We start from the raw sequence: 18,211 nt of genomic DNA on the forward strand, positions 1-18,211 counted from the left end.
TATACTTTGTATTTTAATGTGATGGAAACATTTTCAGTTGGAAACTTTAAATAAAAACTGTGCCACAAATATAAACTTACAATTTATAAGGAGGATGTGTATGTTGTTATTGGCCATTTGTATTTCCCTTAGGAACTGCTTTCTTTTTTTTTTTTTTTTTTTAAAGGAATTGCTTTCTACTGTCCTATTCAGTTCTAAAAACGAAGCTGTTTCTCATTATTTGTTTGTTTCCATGTTTTTAGTTCTGGCGACATGCTAACCCCGGTCTGGGCATTACCTACCAAGAGCAACCAGCTCTTTTCTGTGTGAAACTGCTGAAACACCTGTGTGTGTGGAAAGGTGATTCTGTTTGTGCAGAATTTTTCTTTCTGTTCTTACAGTGTTACTTCAAGGGCTGACAGTCTCCATTTTTGGAAGAACAAGTTAGGAAATACTTAAACTGTGCAGGCCATGCAGTCTCTGTTAGCACGACTCAGCTCTGTGGCCGTGGCTGGAGAGCAGCCGTAGGCACAGCCTGCGTGCATGGCTGTGCTGCAGCGAAGTTTTACTTGTGTGCGCTGAAATGTGAATTTCATGTTTCACAAAATTTTCTTTTGAATTTCCCCCTCAAACACTTGAAAGTATAAAAAGATTCTTTGACCATAGATTGTGCCACATAAGTGGTGAGCGGCGGTTTGGCCTAGCAGCTGTGGTTGCCGCCCCCGCTGGGATGCCTTCCGATAGGAACGGCCCTCACTCGCGTCTGCAGGCTTCGGAAGCCACCGAGCTGCGCCAGGACCACATTCTGTCTTTTTAGCTTCTGAACTTTTCACTCACCCATAGCTGTATACTGTTTTACAAGACAAAAGTCACTCTGAAATGTGGGGTTTATTATATCAAAAATTTTAAAGCTGGAGATAGTGACATATAGTATGTATAATTAGCACTCAATAAATGCTAACTTCTGAGGGCGTCTCTTGTTTGTAGAAGTGTATGGTGCCTACTGTCTTCGAGTCAAGAAATTCCAACAAAATATGTCTTAGAGTATGTGTGTGTAGGTATGTGTATATATATAATGTTATATAGCATAATATATATTATATAACTATATACACACATTTATATGAATGATAGGTAATTCCAAATACAATTCTTTTTATAAAAATCCCATAATACTATATAGCATTTAGAGTTTTTCCTATCTCTTTGAGGAAAAATGTCATCATAGCAAATTAGTACAGTCCAGTAAAGGATTGTTCAGATCCTATCTGTCTACGCTGCAGTTTCCCAACACACGTCGGACCTCCTTGGCACCATGCAGAGATCCTTTTTAGTTCACTCTGTAGTCCTGACTTGGAATGGGTTGAGAGGTTGAGCTGTGTTTCATGTGTCTCACATGCAGAGTATGGTGGTTTGATGGATCTGGTTGATCTCTAGGTTCTCTTCCAGACCATATATCCTGATATTCTTACAGAACTTGCAGGCATAGTCATCTGATGTGAAAGTAGACTTACGTGGCAGAAATGGCCAGGGCTGTTTTCCCAGCAGTACGTAGAGTATGTGTGTTTGTAACACCGATCTGTGTGTATCTCCACTGTCATTCAGTGCTCCCTTGTACCCATGGCAGAGTAGGAAATGTAGCTGCTTGAAGGACAACTAAGGGACTTACATGAGTCCCTACACTTGTACCAAAGCTTAATTCTACAGAAGTTATAGCGGGTTTGGATATTATTGAAGTTCAGCAAACTTTTCTATGTCATAGCCTACCCTTTTTATTTCTCCAGACATGTATTTAGATATTGGTGTCTGTGCCATCTTCTGTTTGAGAATCACCTCTGAGCATTATAAATAATTGGATAAGTGATTTTTTACTTCTACTGTTACATATTTTGTTTATATTAAAAACATCAAATATGACCCTGATGTGACCATTATATTTATATGCTGAAATGTTACACCATACCCCATAAATATGTACCATAGGTCAATTAAAAAGTAAAGATACCCAGTATGGTTTGTGTGAAACCAGGCTATATGCTGTAAGTATGGCCAGTTTTATCATTTGTATGTGAGCTTGTTGAGGTGACATCTTCACAAGAGACCGCACAGTGGCATGTAATAAAACAGTGTTGGCGGTGATTCTTAAATGGGTTTAACGTTTCATGTAGTTGTATGGGAAGAAGGTAAGCCGTGGTATGGAGTGTCTTTGAACAAAGAATGCCAACAAAGCGATAGAGTTTATGCAGATTTTTATCTCATACACACAAATACAAATAAAGTTATGCCAAATAGTCACTTTCTTCATAGTAATTACATTGTGCATGTTTCAGTAATCATGTTTCATTCATTTTTCCTAGTAAAGGGAAATGTTCATTAGCTCAACAGGTATTTCTAGATGCTAGTTAATAAAAATTAGTGTGAACGGTGGTACTATATCCATTGAAGTTATGAAAATATTAGTAAAACTGACTTCCCTTTTTTATTATTAGGTTATTATAAAAGTAATTCTCCTAGTTTTAGTGATTTCATTTTCTATTGCTGCTGTTTAGTAAGAAGGCATTCTTTAAATCTCTGTTATCTTAGTGAATAATTAAAAAATTCAGTCCCATGAAATACCATTTCAGTTAGTTTCAATCCCAGAAGATTTTGATAATAATTAAAAATCAGTAGTTATGCTTTACATATCTTACTTAAATTTATATAAATCTCATAATAGGCTATGAGTTTGGATAGGGGAGTAAGATGTGTATACATCATATTAAGAACCATTTTCGGGTTCAGCCATATCAGATTGACCTTTTTTTAATGTTGATAAAAAATAAAATTGTGATCAATGATATTTAAAAAATTACAATAATTACTATATGGTAACCCATTGCAAAAGCTATGCAAATAATTAATTCTTGGCAGTTTTTCATGCAGCATGGTGATTGAGCATGTTTTTTTTTTTCTACATAATTACAGATTGAATTATTTGCAAACATTTTGAGATAGCTTTTTTAGACTAGAAAAGGAGGTGAAATTTTGTAGTTATGTATTGAAGAGATACTGTTACGAATCCAGCTCTTCTTAGTGTTGATGTTTTTACACAGTGCTTTCCTTGGAGGGATTCTTCATACTAATAGATTGCAGCACTTCCCTGGGTAATTTGTTTACACTGGAGTGTCTTCATTTGGGTCATCGCTATCCTGTCCTTTCTTCCTGTTTTCTCGGGCTGGAGATTTTCCAGAATTGTGGCATCTCAGCATGCTTATCAAGGAATTTCTAAAGGATTTGCAAAGGAAAAAATAGATGAATGGATCCAAGCACGCATTCAAGGAAGTTAACCAGAGTGTGCTTTCTTTCACGAAGAACAAAGTGTTCTCTGCAGCACAGTCAAAGACATCCCGGGTCTGACTCAGGGTGTAGGGAATTCGGGCAAAATGGAAAGGAACAAAACAAATAAAGAACACAGCGATGATGATGAAAACTTTGACATTCACCTTTTTCCTGGGGGCTTTGCTTGCTCCCCTTGTTCTGACATACGATCTGTAGAGTTCTTTTGTAATGAGCGTATAGCATACGATTACAATTAAAAAATTAATCCAAAAAATGACTTGACAGATATAATTGACTATTTCATGCCAGACCAGCCCAAACTGTGATTTGAAGAAAGAGCATTTCTTTACATTCTTGTCTTCGGGCCTCCTGTTGGTGAGAATCATATTAGGCAAAGAAAATAAGAACATGAAGGCCCAGATGACAACAGAGAGAATCTTAGCCCCCAAGAGATTGCTGGGGTTGGAAGTTTTAAATGGCCTGGTGGTCTTCTGGTAACGGTCAATAGTGATCAGTCCTAGGAATGAAATACTGATGTACATTGTGAAATAAAATATGACAGAAGTAACTTGACACACAAAGGTTCTCAGAGGTCCTGGTCCCAGTTCGGCATCACTAAGAATTTTGAAGGGAAAAGTGAGAATCATGAGAAGATCAGAAATGACTGTGTTCTTTAGAAAAATAATGAAGTTAGATTTACTGTTGATTTGAAAGAAAATCCTCATTGCCAGGCTGTTTGTGATGAGTCCAACAAAAAACAGGACAGTGTAGAGCAGCGGAAAGAGGATCTGGGTGATCTTGTAGTCCCTGGCACACAGGCTGCTGTTCCCAGGTGCAGAGGTGAGGTTGCTGATGGCCTCCATTTCCTCTTAGCTGCCTAGAGCAGGAGGGAGGGGGATTATTTTAGTCCCAGCAGTTCATGTTAGTGTTAGTGTTACAGCTGTGTGTAACGTTTTCAGGTACAACTTTCACTAAACAATGAGATTTCTGGTCTTTATTGTGTCAGTTAATAGGATGATAGAAAACAGAATCTCAAAATATGTATCTTAGCAAATGTTCTAGGGTAGCAAAGTATAATGATATGAAGTGCATTATGTAATAATTAGGGGTGCGCTACCTGTCTTGGATGTTGAATATCTGCTTTTTAGAACAGTTTTGATCTTAGTCTAAGACTATCTATGTTTACGTATAAAAAGGCCCCCCCCAAAAAAAAATTTCTTGGGCTATGCTTTATTCTTTCCCAACTTCACTTCCATGTCTTTTAGAGTCTTAAGTTTCTATGTATTTATGGTCATTTTTCCTATACCATCCTTATTCCTGGCTTCATTTACTCTAGTACTATTACATACTTGGAAGCGAAGTGATTTACAGTTACCCACTAGAATTTGAAATAAAAAGTGGAAAGAAACAAGTGTGAAATCACTCTTGAGGGATTTGTTAAACACTGGATCAGAAAAGAGAGCTGAGACATTTTCCTGTGAATGGTGGGATACTCCTTTCCCGGTACTGCCCAGTCATCTATTCAAAAGTCAGCTTTGTGGAGAATAATTGTTTATCTCTACATATTTTTATTAACTCATGTATGTCTCACTTCCAACTTTGTTGGCTATATTTGAAGTTTTATATAAATTTTATAAATATCATTTAAAAATTTAAAACTAAAAACTAAGGAACAACCTTGGTATATGTGCTCATTCGTCGGCACTCCTTACAATAACCAGGATATGTTCTTAGGTGCTTGGAGTTATAGAATGGTAGCTAAATGGCAAATCTATGCACTTCTCTGACTTCTTATTATGACCAAAAGAGGCAGTTATAAAGAAAATTAACCATTGATTTCAATATTGCTACTTGGCATCTAAGTTTTGAAGCTTGAGGTGAAATTTGTGATATTTTATTTCATGTAAAACAAAATTGATTCTACAAAAAATACCATTCCTGATAAACATAGTCGTGTTGAGAATACAAATATCTAAATTATAGAAAAAAACCCACTTCCATGTAAAAGATTTAACATAATAAAGGTAGCACTAAATTCCTCAAACTGTTAATGGAATTTTTTTAATTCTATAATTATTAAAAGGAAAACAATTTAAAATCACACTGCCACCAGTCCGTTTCCATTATCAAAACCTCCCATCTATTTAACTCTAAAAAGAACTGACCTAAACTCAGTATTTTATTGATAGAAGATCATTGATTTTTAACCTTCTTTATTACTACTTTGTAATTCTTAGTTTCATTCTCTGACAGTTTTGACAATTCTTTATAAAAGCTTACTTGGCCTGAATAACTGATTAAGTATTTCTGACAGCAAGAATTTTGGCTCCCACTGTACTTAAATCTCACTGTCTAGATAAATACAACAATTTATAATTTATTTCTGTGCTTTGCATGTTTTTTTTTTTTTTTTACTGAAGGGCTTAATGATCATCTCTGATACCCTTAATATGACTTGTATTTTAATTTTCCAAATACGTGCTTGCAGTGGTATTGTTCTTTAAGGTTTTTTATTTAAAACATAAAAAACTTACATACCCATCATAGTATAAATACATATCTGTCCAGTACTTTTATATATATATATATAGTATATATATAGCATTACCTGGTTATTCTGTTGATCTGAAGGGTCTAAATGTCTCCAGTAGTGGTAGTTAATGCAATTTGCAGACTGACATCTGGTATTTTTCTTCTAAAGTCTTAATTTAGTTGGCAAAACAGTTTGTGATTAAGATTTGCTGAGTTTTCATCAGTGAAGTCTTGAGTAGTCTAGAGAGAAATGGAGAGAGAGAGAGCTTCACCATCAGAGATCACCTTCAACACTGTGGACTCAAAACTATGCAGACACTGAATTTCCATCTGTCTGCTTTTAGGACTTCTGCTTTTATCCTGGGAAATGAAGGTCAAAGTTGGCTGAGAAGTCATCTACTAAAAAGTAGTGTGAAATCTTGTGACTTTTTACTGAAGCTTGATTTATTACTTGGAGTTCTTCGGTTATTTTTCTTATAAATTGTAAATCCAAGTTGAGATGAAACCTTCCAAGTTTGCTTCCTGGAGGTTGCAAGCTTGCTTTCTGAGATGGTTATTCACCTGAAAACATATTGTGCTCCACACTGGATGAAATATTACCTTCTAACAAGTAATTGCATTAACTCAAAATGTGTGCTGGTTAGGGATGTTAAGCCTCTTGCTTTTTGTTTTTTCCCTGGTTAATAATGTCATTATTTTAAATCTGTGTTTGATTAACTTCTTTGTAGTTTCCTCCCATTATAAATGATCAGATTTCCAAATTACATTATGAAAGAAAAGCAGTTTTATCCATTGCCAGACATACAATATAAAGCAACCTTGCCCTTCATGGCTTTCTTAAATAGGATTTAAATATAAACAGTTTTTTAAAGGACGTTTTTACATAGATTTGATTAGGGAGAAATTGGAATGATAATAGTAAATTAAGGAACTCTTGCATTACTAATATGTACAGTTATTTTAAACCCAAAGGGCAACAGATATGGTAGGAGCAAAACTGGAGGGGTAACGCTTGCTGCCCCTATGCCTTGCATAAACAGGTGTAACATCTCCAACTGTGTTGTCCTCCTGTTAGCAGTACAACCCTTTGGGTAGGTCCCTTTACTGTGATTCATGTTTCAGTCATTTCTTTTGAATTTTGAGTGTTGTGTCTATATTTTCAGCTACCAAATTTCTTCAACATTGATTCTCGAAGTGCTGAACCTCACCTAGAATGTATATTCTCAGTACCTACCTAGTCTGCATGAATCAGGAGCTGGCGTGTATCAGCCTCTGCCCGTGTTTTAATGAGCTTTCCATGTGATGCTCAGGCACGCTAACGATGGAGGACTACTAATTTAAATGGACATGAGAATTTTAGTGGCATTGTGAACTTGAAGCCAGCTACAAGTATCAGTTTTACTCATGTTTCAGTTACTTGCTAATTCTCATCTGTTGGCCATCTAGAAATATTAGCTTCATTTTAAACCTTTCTTTGAAGAAAGATTGTGTTATTTTTATTTTTACATTTACTATCATAATAAAGCTTAATTAGCCTTTCTTGTTGGTTTGGAGACCTAAAATTTTAAAATAGCAATAATCACTATTTGATTTCTTTTGCTGTCATGAATGAACTCATCTCAGGTACTCTCTGAAGTAAATACTGTACTTCTTGTATCCTTACTCTGGATGAAGGAAACAGAGAAGCAAAGCTTTCAGGTTAATTGGAGGCTTTTCCAGGCATCTGGTTCCAAAGCTGACATTTTTGTATGAGCTGTGTGTGTATAGTACTTGGGAACCTGTCCTCATACGCACATCTTGAGGCCCAGGAATGACAGGAGAATGACAGGTGTGGAATGGCTATACTTCTTTAAATAAAATGAGGATTATATGTGCCTTTGTATCAAGTTATAAACTCTACTGGATGTTTATGATACGTTTCTTTACGATGCAGATAAAGAAAGGCTTATAAGAAAGTCATTATTTTCTGTAAGTCACTCTGCCCCACTAAAGGAAAACAAATTCAGGATTCTTCAATTATACTACTCTTTCGAACATGTATATTTCCAAATCTCTAGGGGCACACTTTTGTTCAAGTTAACTTTGCCTATCCTGATTTTAACTCAGCTGAAAGAAATAATGTTTAAAGACATCTTTTGAGAGCTCTTCATTTGGTTTTTCTTTATTTTTTTCGTTTTCATTTGGTAAACTAAAGACTTAGCTGAGTCTGTTACTTCTTAGAAGCTGGCTATACTACGTGGATGTCCTGCACCACCGTGGTGTTCAGTTCACAGTGTGCACTGGCACTCCATCGGAATGTTTAAGCATACAAAAACAGAGGCGAAGTATGAAGTGCTGTGTTTTCCTTATCAGGAAAATTACATCTACTTCATCTGTTTTTCATAAGTATTTGGAAGAAAAGGATATACATTTCAAATGGGATTATTTTTTGTTTAGATATTAGTTGAATAATTTGAAAACTATGATTATTGAATAACTATAACAATATCAGAAAATGTGAATAAGGCGAAAGGAGAACCCTCAGCTCTGAAATCTCACATCTTTCTGAACATATATTTGGGCAACATTCATTTATTTTAAGGACATTAAGATGACTTAGATCAAACCTCAATTTTGTTAACTCTGTTTCTTCCCTGTAAAGATATGTGGCTGAAGAAACATATTTTAATTTCTGTAATGCAGTAAACCCACCATGGTTCCAAGTGCATTTCCTCCTGTTTTCTTGACTAAGTCTGTGGACGTGGGGTAGTATCTGGGAAGGGAAAGTCTGTGATCTGGAAGGTGAAGTTTTCAGAACTCAGTTGATGGGGAAGGCATCCCATTCAGTTCAGCAGCAGGAAGTAGGAAAACTTACAAGAGATAGCTTGGGCTATCTCCATTTGATTCTTTTTCCTGCTTAAGGAATGTATCCTTTAAGGAATAAATGATAGAATAATGTTCTGGTGCTGATCTGAGATCATTACTATGCACTTGTGAATTTTTAAGTACCAAGTTGAAAGAAGTTCTTGGTACCTTTGGAAACATTTGATATTTTTCATAGGCTGACCACTTTCTCATTCAGTATAAATGGTAGTTGAAGAAGTGTATGTCCTATTTGTACAAAACAAATTATGTAATCAAGTCTTATAGGTGACTGAAAAAAAAAGTAGCTTTAAAATGTTTATACCTGTCTCCTTTGAAGGCTAGTACAGTACCAGCTATTGTGATTTTCCTGAAAGTATTAGCTGTAAGAAACAAATTCTTTCCATCCCATTTAGGGGTTAATCACTGATTCCTTTCTTGCTAACTGCAGGTTGCTTTGGCTTTTACTTTCGTCCCCTCACTAGCAAGTCCTGGCCCACCTTCTTCACCCAGCTAGCTCCCTAAGCATGTCCAGGACAATGCACTGACTGGAGATTCTTTAAATTTCTCACCTGCTCACTTGCACATTTGTCTTTGTTTTTATGAACCTTTCCCCCCCTCCCCCTCGGGTAGAAAAATGTCCCTTTCTTTCCATATTAATCTAAACAAAAAAGCCCATTGTCTCCTGTCTTCTTTATCACTTAATCTACTCTTCAATCTTGATTTCCTTTTGGAAGACTTCTTTGTGTGAATCACATCTTTGAAACAAGAGTTTCAAGTTGATTATCCAAATAAATTTTTTCTTTTCTCTCAGGCTGTAGTTGTTCATGTTCAGTTTGTAGTAAATGTGGGTCACTTCATTATTTCATCATCGTCTCTTACTTCAGCCCTTGTTTCCTGCTTTCTTCTCTTAGCACTTTAGAGAAACTTCTCTTTTAAGGTTCACATACAGCATTTCAGTAAACAAGCCGGTGGCATTGTTGATGGCCCATACTTTCATGTCTCCTGATGTCTGTGACCCTGCATTTTCATCAGAGCATCTTACTACTTACGAAATGTGCACGCGACCATTTCATGGCATGTTTGCATGCTTCATCATCTCAGCTCTTCAGTTTTCTCCCAGAAACAGAAAGTGTGGAGATTTGTACCCCTCCCAGCAATAGGCACATATGCATGCTTATCCCTCTCACCCACAGCAGTGACGATGTCAACCCAAAAGCTGTGCAGTTACAGTACATTTCCCTCTGTTCTGCAGATTCCTTGCACTAACATCCTTCCAGCCCTCACAGTGTACTTTTTCTCACCAGAAGATTTTTCAAGTCGGTCCATCTGGAAATCCATTTTGACGTACACCCACTCCTTAGATTTGGATACCCAACCCTTTCCTAACTTCCCTCAGATACTCTTGGACTTCGCTTCTTAATTCCGGTACTCATCGCTAAGACTCCCTACCAAGATTTTAGCTCAAGCTTTCTACTTGATGCTTGCTTACTTCCCTTCAGGTTTGTTGCCACTGAGGTATATCATGCTGGGTTCCCTATGAAATTAATCGCTGCTTTTGTCTTCAGCCCTTCCCTATTCCTTTCACCGCGTGTTTGTTTATTAGTCCAGTTATGTATTTGGTGTACTTGACAAATACTCGATGCCAGCTTGATGTTTATTAAGGAGAGTGCAAAAAAGAAAAAAGAATAAAACAAACATGAAGTCTTTCTCAAAGTCTGCAGTCTAACAGGGAAGATGGACATGAAGACAGTGCCTAGAAAATAATTGAGTTACATTACAATAAACCTTCCAAGCTCTTCTTCCCCTCCTAGTCTTAGGGTAAGTGTTTCCATGAACAGAGGGTCCGAGTGACCTGACGCTAGTTCCACACAGCATTTTGGCAAGTGCAGGTGAAGGTGCTGAGAATATTTTAGGTGGTAGAAAGAGCAACAGTATGGAAGGAGCTACAGCAGTCTGCATGGAAAATGTTGAATAGTGCTGTGCACTATGGAGCCTGGCGGTGAGAAGAGGATAGAAAGCCTAGAATATGAATTTTCAGCAGTGAAAGCAGTGTCCCATGTGCTCCTAAGCATTTCATGTACTTTCTCTCGGTTATTCTCCCAAAGACCTTACCAGGAAGGTGGTGTTCTCTCAGGGGAGGAATCTGGGACTCAAGAAAGTTCTTTATATGGGGTCTTGGAGTTGCCAAGTGATGGGACTCGGGTCCAGTCACAGCTCCCCAGTCTTGGACTGCTGTGAGTACCGTGTAGGTCTGTGGTTGTTCCGAGCTCCTGTGATGGGCACATTAATTTTGTAGGGTGCCTTCCCTCACTATCCCCATGTAGACTTCTCCCTCAGCAGTAAGTGCTTTTGACTTGAATCTGTGCTCCTTGAAGATGGGGAGCATTCATCTGTGTATTTTCCAAGTATTCCTACCATGTTGTACTTTAAGCATTTAGTTTACAGAGTCTTGCCATCACCTCTCTCAGAGACGTTAGTTTAGGACCAGCTGACATCCACCTTAACTGAAATGACTAAAGATATGGATGGTACCACTGGATTTGTAGTGTTCCCAGTGCCCTCCTATTCTCTTTGTAGAGATACATCTTCCCAGACCAAGAGCTATGGTACCAGTGCTGTGTAACAATAAGTAAAAGTTGGAGTTTTAACAGGCATAAGCTTATTCAGATGTGCAGCTTGGTATAAGAATCTGCCTGTTAACGTCCTCCATCTGCCACTGCCCCTTGTTCCTTGCAGTTAGGCTTGTCTGTTGAAAATGTGTCAGAATGCTAAACAGGAGCATCCTTCAGGAAGAACCTTTCTCTCTCTGTGTCTGTGTCCCTCTCTCTCTCTCTCTCTCTCTCTCTCTCTCCCCTCCCTCCCTTCATCCCTCACCTTCTTTCTGTCTCTGTGTCTCTCTCTGTCCCTCTCTATCCCTGTTTGTGTCCCTGTCCCTGTCCTGCCCGCCCTCCCCCTCCCTCCCTTCTTCCTTCCCTCCCCGTCTGTCTGTCTCTGTCTCTTTCTCCCTTCTTCCCTCTATTCCTCCCCCTCATTCTGTCTCTATCTTCCCCTCTCCCCTCCCTCCCTCCCCCCCACCCCCTTTCTCCCTGCCTCCAGCAAATTCCTACACTTGAATCATTACGAGTTGATGGAGGGATGCAGCAAGATAAAGAAGGAGGGCATGCAAATGTGTGTTTCTAGTGGAGTGTAATAAAAAGGAAGCAGTGCAGTGGAAGTGTGGCCAGGTGGCAAATGCATGGATTAGGGAGAGACTAACAAAATGATAGAGACTGTGAGCAAAGTGACAGAATTAGAACAGAACAAGCCTCTTACTTCACGTCTAGAGAAGCACAGAGGTACTTCGTGCTGAGCACATACACTTAGTTCTCCAGAATAAGTCTCAGCGTTCCATGGGTCTGAAGGTTTTTGCTCTTTGGTGCAGCCACTGCTCATTATCAACCAATGGGTCAAGATTTTTTTTTTTTTTTTTTTCCCCTGTGAGCTTCATTGCATAAGACAGTGGTAGCAAACGTAAATGCTTGGCACGGACAGAGTTGTACAGAAATTAAGAAAAGGAGCTATGTTAGGTTAAAGCTAGAGACTTTACCCCAAAAATGGAAGACTGTAGTATAATATCCAAGGGAAAGATTGAGATAGAAAATTACAAGCTATGTGTTAAAATGCGAACTCACCCTGGACTACTTAATGTTTGCTAAGGGCTGTATTTAGTGGTGCATATATATTTCTGCTATCTTGTAAATAAATAATTTCTTTTCCCATGTGGGAAAATCGAATTTGGACTTAGTGGTGGAGGGAAGAATGGGGGAGTTAGAACGTGTTTGCATTTCCAGCTGTTTACCTCACACTGAAGGGGACCTGCAGTAGGTTCTGTTTTATCAGGTGGAGATAAATAGAAATGTGTTTCTAACAGCAGTGTTGCACAGTAAATGTAATATTTTTTTCTAAAGACATTTGAAGGAACCAGTAAAAATTTCTCCCAAATATAATGTACATATCAGTGCTACACATGTAAAACCAAGCTTACTAAGAAGTAACATTTTCCTTAAGGTGAAAGTACAAATAATACAGTATGTTACATAATAGTAAATTAATACCATGTTCAATTTTAAGCAATGAAAAGTTTTTTAATAGCCAGAACTTACTCTGTAGGGTAGGCGCACATCAAATGCTTCTATTAAAACTTCAAGTCAGTTGTCATTGGGTTTTTTTTTTTTAACTTTAGCAAGTTCCAGACTGGACAGACAAGGGTTTGGAACCCGGTGTGGAGGTGCTGCGGTTAGTATGATTCAGGGGTGTGGAGAGCAAGCCCACCTCTGCAAGCGAGAGTCTCAGAACACATTTTCTGTTTTTCAGGATGAATCTTCAAGTCATGAGTGTAACCAGCGCACAATCCTTCTCTATGGAGTTGGCAAAGAGCGGGACGAAGCCAGGCATCAGCTGAAGAAGATTACCAAAGATATCTTGAAAATCCTAAATAAGAAGAGCACCACGGAGACAGGGGGTAAGGGCCTTAATGCTCCTGTGTTTTCTTTGTCTTCCTTCTTCACACAGTCTTTATCAGAGTGGTGTCTGCCACTCTCACTGGAGTGTTTCCTCTCTCCAGTGACTGTCACATTGAAATATGAATAAGCACATTTCAATTTGAAGAGCTTGTGTCCATTAGTAGCAACTGTTGTATTAAAATACCGTATTCTATAGATAGATATAGGTAACTTTTATTGTCTGCTCTTTGGGTATAAATTCTAAATTTCTACAGTGGTAGTAAAATGCTGAAGAATGAGTTGGAAAACCATTTCTCTGGACATAGTCCCATCTTCTTGTTTTTTTACCATGATTTTTTAGGCTTGTAGTTTTCTTTTGCTCTGGGGCACTCACATTTGCACCGAAGTTTTTCTTTACGAGTGAGAGCTACCTGTATCACCAAATAATTGAATGAAAAAGAAAATTGGGTGTTCAGAGTAATGCCTTCTTTACTGGGAATTTTCTTTGCCCTGTGCTTTTTACATATTTATAGTGAAGCTTTGCTTTTATATTATGTTACTACATTGTGTAATTGGAATTTTAAATTATCTACTTCACATTTCCCTAATTATTCTTTTCAAGGTTTATGCAGTCATATAATATATTACCCTCTACCATCATTCTTACTTATTTTTCCAATACTTCATTAATACAAAAAAAAAAGAGTTTGGATTAACTCTGTATAAACTGCCTGCCTCCTCTATATGTGGAGGAGAAATGTCCTTTGTATGGATTTCTCCACAGAAAATCTAGGCTTTAGACTTCAACAGGGTATATTGCTTGAACTTGTCCAAGCTAGATCTTTCTTAAAGGAAAAAATAGGTACAGATGTTTTGAAGAACTTGTAACTTCTCCTCCTCCTGTCTGTAAAGTTGCACGTGCAGAAACATGGGGCAGCATGTTTTAGTTTGGGTATGGGGTTCCGGGTGCTGATGTCTAGGCAGAGGTCTGTAGAACACAGTGAGAAGTTAGCATGATAGGGTTTACATCACTTTCCCCAACTCCTTTCCATTGCCACTTAATGACCTTACACTGTGAGGGAGCAGCCAGAAGCTGCAGAAGGGAAACGAAACCCTCTTGTTGGCTGCTTGTCACTGAGCTTGAAAAAGAAAAGTGCTCTGTCTAAGAAAATTAAATTGGTTTGATGTTCTGTGTCTTAGAGAAAAGAGGAAATGAATTGCATTAGAAGATTGAATTTAGAAACCCTGCAGCTAGATAGCAAAGAATGTTTGAGGCTAGTTTTTGATACGTAGGAAGTAAGGGTGGCAGGCGTTATCTTCTGTAAGAAATTCAGATGGACACATTGTATCCAAATTGCTTAGAGTCTGCAGATCCTATGGAGTTACTGGTTTTAGGAGGCTGAAGGAGGTGGGAGGGGAAGAAAGCATTGTGGTAGCCTTTTTTTGTTGCTGTGCAGTCTGCATCCGTTAACAGTTTTTTTCATGCCAGACTGTAATCTGTCCTGTTTTTGTACCACGGCCTTAAATAGGCTCTTCTGTCATACAAATTCACAGAGAGAAAATAATAGTTTTGTTGCTTTTTCAGGTTCCAGTAATAGAAACACTTCAGAGCAGCATCTTCAAAGAGATTTCTGTCTTTCCTTCATTTTAGATAAAAATCCTCAGCCAGAAAGGTGTTGAGAAGTCCTGAGCTACTTTCTGGGAAATACATTAGTCTTAATTTTAAGTCACAACTTAAAACTTAGTGTGCACACCAGCAGCTAGAGAGCTGCACTTCAGGTTAATGGAAATTTGCTCAGACTGCTCCTCTCGCATGAGGACGGGTCATGAGCTTGTGTTTGATTTCTGGGAATGCAAAAGAACGTGATTTTGAGGAACCATCCCTGTAAGAGTGTGGTCAGATCAGCCAGGCCTTGCCTAAGGGGCTTTCTAATCTGATGTTTAAACATGGTCAAACTTCATTTCATATTTTCATTGACTAACCTTTTTTTGGTTGGTAATGGGTCTCTTTTGAAAGCATTAATGAAATTTGTTATCACAAAGCCTAAAAGTCCAACGTTTTCTGAATTTAAGAACTTTTAAAAAAGAATGTTAAAATGATACAGCAAAAGAGCCATAAGTTATTAAAGCAAGTTAACATAAAATAGATTTAAAAATTTATGAATTATGACTTATTTCTTATGTAAATATCATTAAAATAATTATTTCATGGAAAAACCACCATTAATTCCTCACATTTTTCTTTTAAAGTGGGCATGAATTGCCAAGAATCAATTATATCCTTTTATATGAAGTTCTAAGAAATTAGCCCTATGTAAGTAAATGGGAGACTATTAGTGTAAACAAGAAGAGGGATTTGAGATTTCTTAGCTGGATCTACTTCAAGTCTGTTTTGGGCCTAGGAAGGACTGAATTAATACATTAACTTCACTTTTAAAGCAATGTGTACACATAACAATTGGTGTGATCTTTTTATCCTTGGATCACTGATGTTAGGAAATGAAAAAAATCAGAACTGGATATTTTAGACTTGCTCATGACCTATAAAAAGCTGTTGTAGGGCCGGGGATATAGCTCAGTGGCATAAGTGCCTGCCTGGCAAGCACAAGGTCCTGAGTTCAATTCCCAGTACCAAAAAAAAAAACAAAACTATAGTGAAGGTGAAGTTCCATGTTTAATTTGTGCTTATGAGAATAAATATTGAAAACTAAGTACATATAATGAAATTAGTACTTCTTATTCTTCGCATGTATCTGCTATGCTACTAAATGTGGCCCAGGCTTGTAATTTGTGTTACTCCAACACCTCTCTCTGTCTCTCTCTGTCTCTCTCTGTCTCTCTCTCTCTCTGTCTCTCTCTCTCTCTGTCTCTCTCTCTGTCTCTGTCTCTCTCTCTCTCTCTCTCTCTTTTTTCTTTTACTCCAGCACCTCTTAATTCTGGTGTTGACATTTATTTGTTTTAGCTGTTTGGGATACAACTTATTTTGTTTGTTTTTGTCTTGGGCTTTAACCATTAATTGCTTATTGTTGAAAGGGAAGTCGCTTTTCTTTTTATGTTACTTTCTAAAAGCATTGCCTTTTCCATTAGCAAAACATGTTTTAGTTTAGTGAATTCATGCTCATTTCATGCTCATTCTTTAATAGTGAAATCTGTAAAGTAAAATTTGTTCTCTCAAGTTTAACTTTCCCTAACAAGGAGGTAGTCTGAGCAGCAGAGCTCAGAAGTGGGTGCTCATTAACCACTTGGAACTATAATGCTGGGAAGAACCTTCAAGATCGTATAATCACATTTTGCCTTTGTTTTTGGATTTGTCTTTGTAAATACATATATTAAAAATACTTAAAAATAGGGGTGAATCTTCTGTTAGATCTTAGTACTGTTAAGAACACGATTTCGTCCGAAATAAACAGTGTAATATTTTTAACTGGAATTTTGTTCAAACGTGTTCATGCTAAATTGATAGCACTTTCCCATTAGTGTGGGGTGATTTAATTTCCTACTGTCCCTAAAAACATTAGGCATTATGTAAATTTCTCTTTTTACATATTAAAATGACTCAGGTAAGTATGGCGTGAGTCCCCATAGAAAATGCTAATAAGGGAGAGTGGGGCAGAGTGACCCCTCTCTTTTCACTGTTGATGTCTTTTTTTTTCAAAGTGGGGCAGAGTGACCCCTCTCCTTTCACTGTTGATGTCTCTTTCTTTCAAAGTGGGGCAGCGTGACCGCTCTCCTTTCACTGTTTTTCATTAAAAAAAATTTTTTTGAGACAGTGTTCTTTTTTGTAGTTTGGGCTGGCTTTGAACTCACATTCAGGCTGTTCTCAAACTCATGGCAATCCTTCCGCCTCAGCCTCCAAAGTGCTGGGATTACAGGCATGTGCCACCAGGCCCAGCTGATGTTTTTGTATTTTTAAAGTTGGTTAATGATAAAAGCACTTTTGTGATAGACAAATTCTAGATAGTATTGAGAAAGGAAAATAAACCAGTGGTATAGACAACACATGTGGTAATAACACTGTGCATCAGTTACAATTACGAATTTTTAGACCAAATCAAAATTACATCAGCAAGTCAGTAGTTTTGCTTTTGGTGCAGTATAGGGAACTGAACTCATTTCCCCAAACACTGTGTTCAAGTACTTGACCACGAGCCACACCACCACTGAGTTTTCCTCCCAAGCACAACAGTGAGTCCAACTTGAATGCATAATGTGGCTGGGAACAGTAGTGCCTGCCTTTGGTACCCAACACTAGGGACACTCAAGTGGGGGTTGTCAATTTGCGTCTAGTGTGGGCAAATTAGTGAGACTCTGCCTCCAAAAATGAAAGAAAAAAAGAGCGTTAGGGAAGTAGCTCAGCGGTCGGTTGTAGAGTAGCCCGGCTTTCACCCGCAGCTCCACACACACAAAAGCAGAGTGTTGCACAAAACGTGCCAAATGTGGAAATTCAAATCTGTATGATTGAGTTACGTGCAGTTCTCAAGTGGGCATGACTTTGCTAAGCTGCAAGAACTGAAGATCATGGTCCCCGGTGAAGAAGGGGAGGGCTACATGGGCTTCTGGGGTTCCAGGGTGTTGCTTTCTGATTCGGACGTCAGTACGTTTGTGGCTACTCAGAGTATATACGCTTTTTCCATGTATGTTTTACTTTAATACAAATTGCCTAATACAAAGTGAAGAACTTTGCCTACACAGGAAAAACCCCAAATTCTGTTTGTGCTTATTTAGTTGGGGATGAAGGGTCAAAGGCCAAGAAGAACAAACAGGAGTCATTTCCCACCCTGGAGACCGTCTGCACAAAACTCCAGCTCCTCTCCTACTTTGACCAGCACCAGGTGACGTCGCAGGTAGCCGCTTTGACTTGTCTGTTGTGTATCTGGAATGTTCTGATTTCCTCTCAGATCTTTCATACCGTGCATTTTAGCCTTAGTTAATTTTATAAATACATTTTTTAAGTATTTGAAACAATGTTCGGGGCTGGGGATTTAGCTCAGCGGCAAAAGCGCCTGCCTGGCAAGCGCAAGGTCGTGAGTTCGGTTCCTGGTACCGGAGAAAAACCA

The 18,211-nt window shown here is 38.1% G+C and overlaps 2 protein-coding genes across 3 annotated transcripts in view; one reads left to right on the forward strand and one right to left on the reverse strand.

The window, feature by feature from the left end:
- The window catches only part of Med12l (mediator complex subunit 12-like), a 306,200-nt gene that overhangs the window by 215,814 nt on the left and 72,175 nt on the right, over nt 1-18,211 (forward strand). Inside the window, exons 16-17 of the mRNA XM_005393030.2 lie at nt 13,027-13,174; nt 17,880-17,998. Of these exons, the coding sequence (XP_005393087.1) occupies nt 13,027-13,174; nt 17,880-17,998 (267 nt within the window). The remainder of the gene's footprint in view (nt 1-13,026; nt 13,175-17,879; nt 17,999-18,211) is intronic.
- Nucleotides 2,212-18,211, reverse strand: part of P2ry12 (purinergic receptor P2Y, G-protein coupled, 12) — a 46,200-nt gene continuing 30,200 nt past the window's right edge. The window contains exons 1-3 of one of the 2 annotated variants that reach the window (XM_005393020.2): nt 12,816-12,951; nt 5,906-6,069; nt 2,212-4,174 (exon numbers count right to left, since the gene is read on the reverse strand). In XM_005393020.2, the coding sequence (XP_005393077.1) occupies nt 3,132-4,160 (1,029 nt within the window). In that variant the 5' untranslated portion in view covers nt 4,161-4,174; nt 5,906-6,069; nt 12,816-12,951 and the 3' untranslated portion in view covers nt 2,212-3,131. Of the gene's footprint in view, nt 4,175-5,905; nt 6,070-12,815; nt 12,952-18,211 lie in introns of those variants that run through there. The other variant, XM_005393019.2, reaches the window with a different exon arrangement.

The sequence above is a fragment of the Chinchilla lanigera genome, unplaced genomic scaffold, assembly GCF_000276665.1.
Source record: "Chinchilla lanigera isolate Chin_1 unplaced genomic scaffold, ChiLan1.0 scaffold00047, whole genome shotgun sequence".
NCBI lineage: Eukaryota > Metazoa > Chordata > Mammalia > Rodentia > Chinchillidae > Chinchilla > Chinchilla lanigera.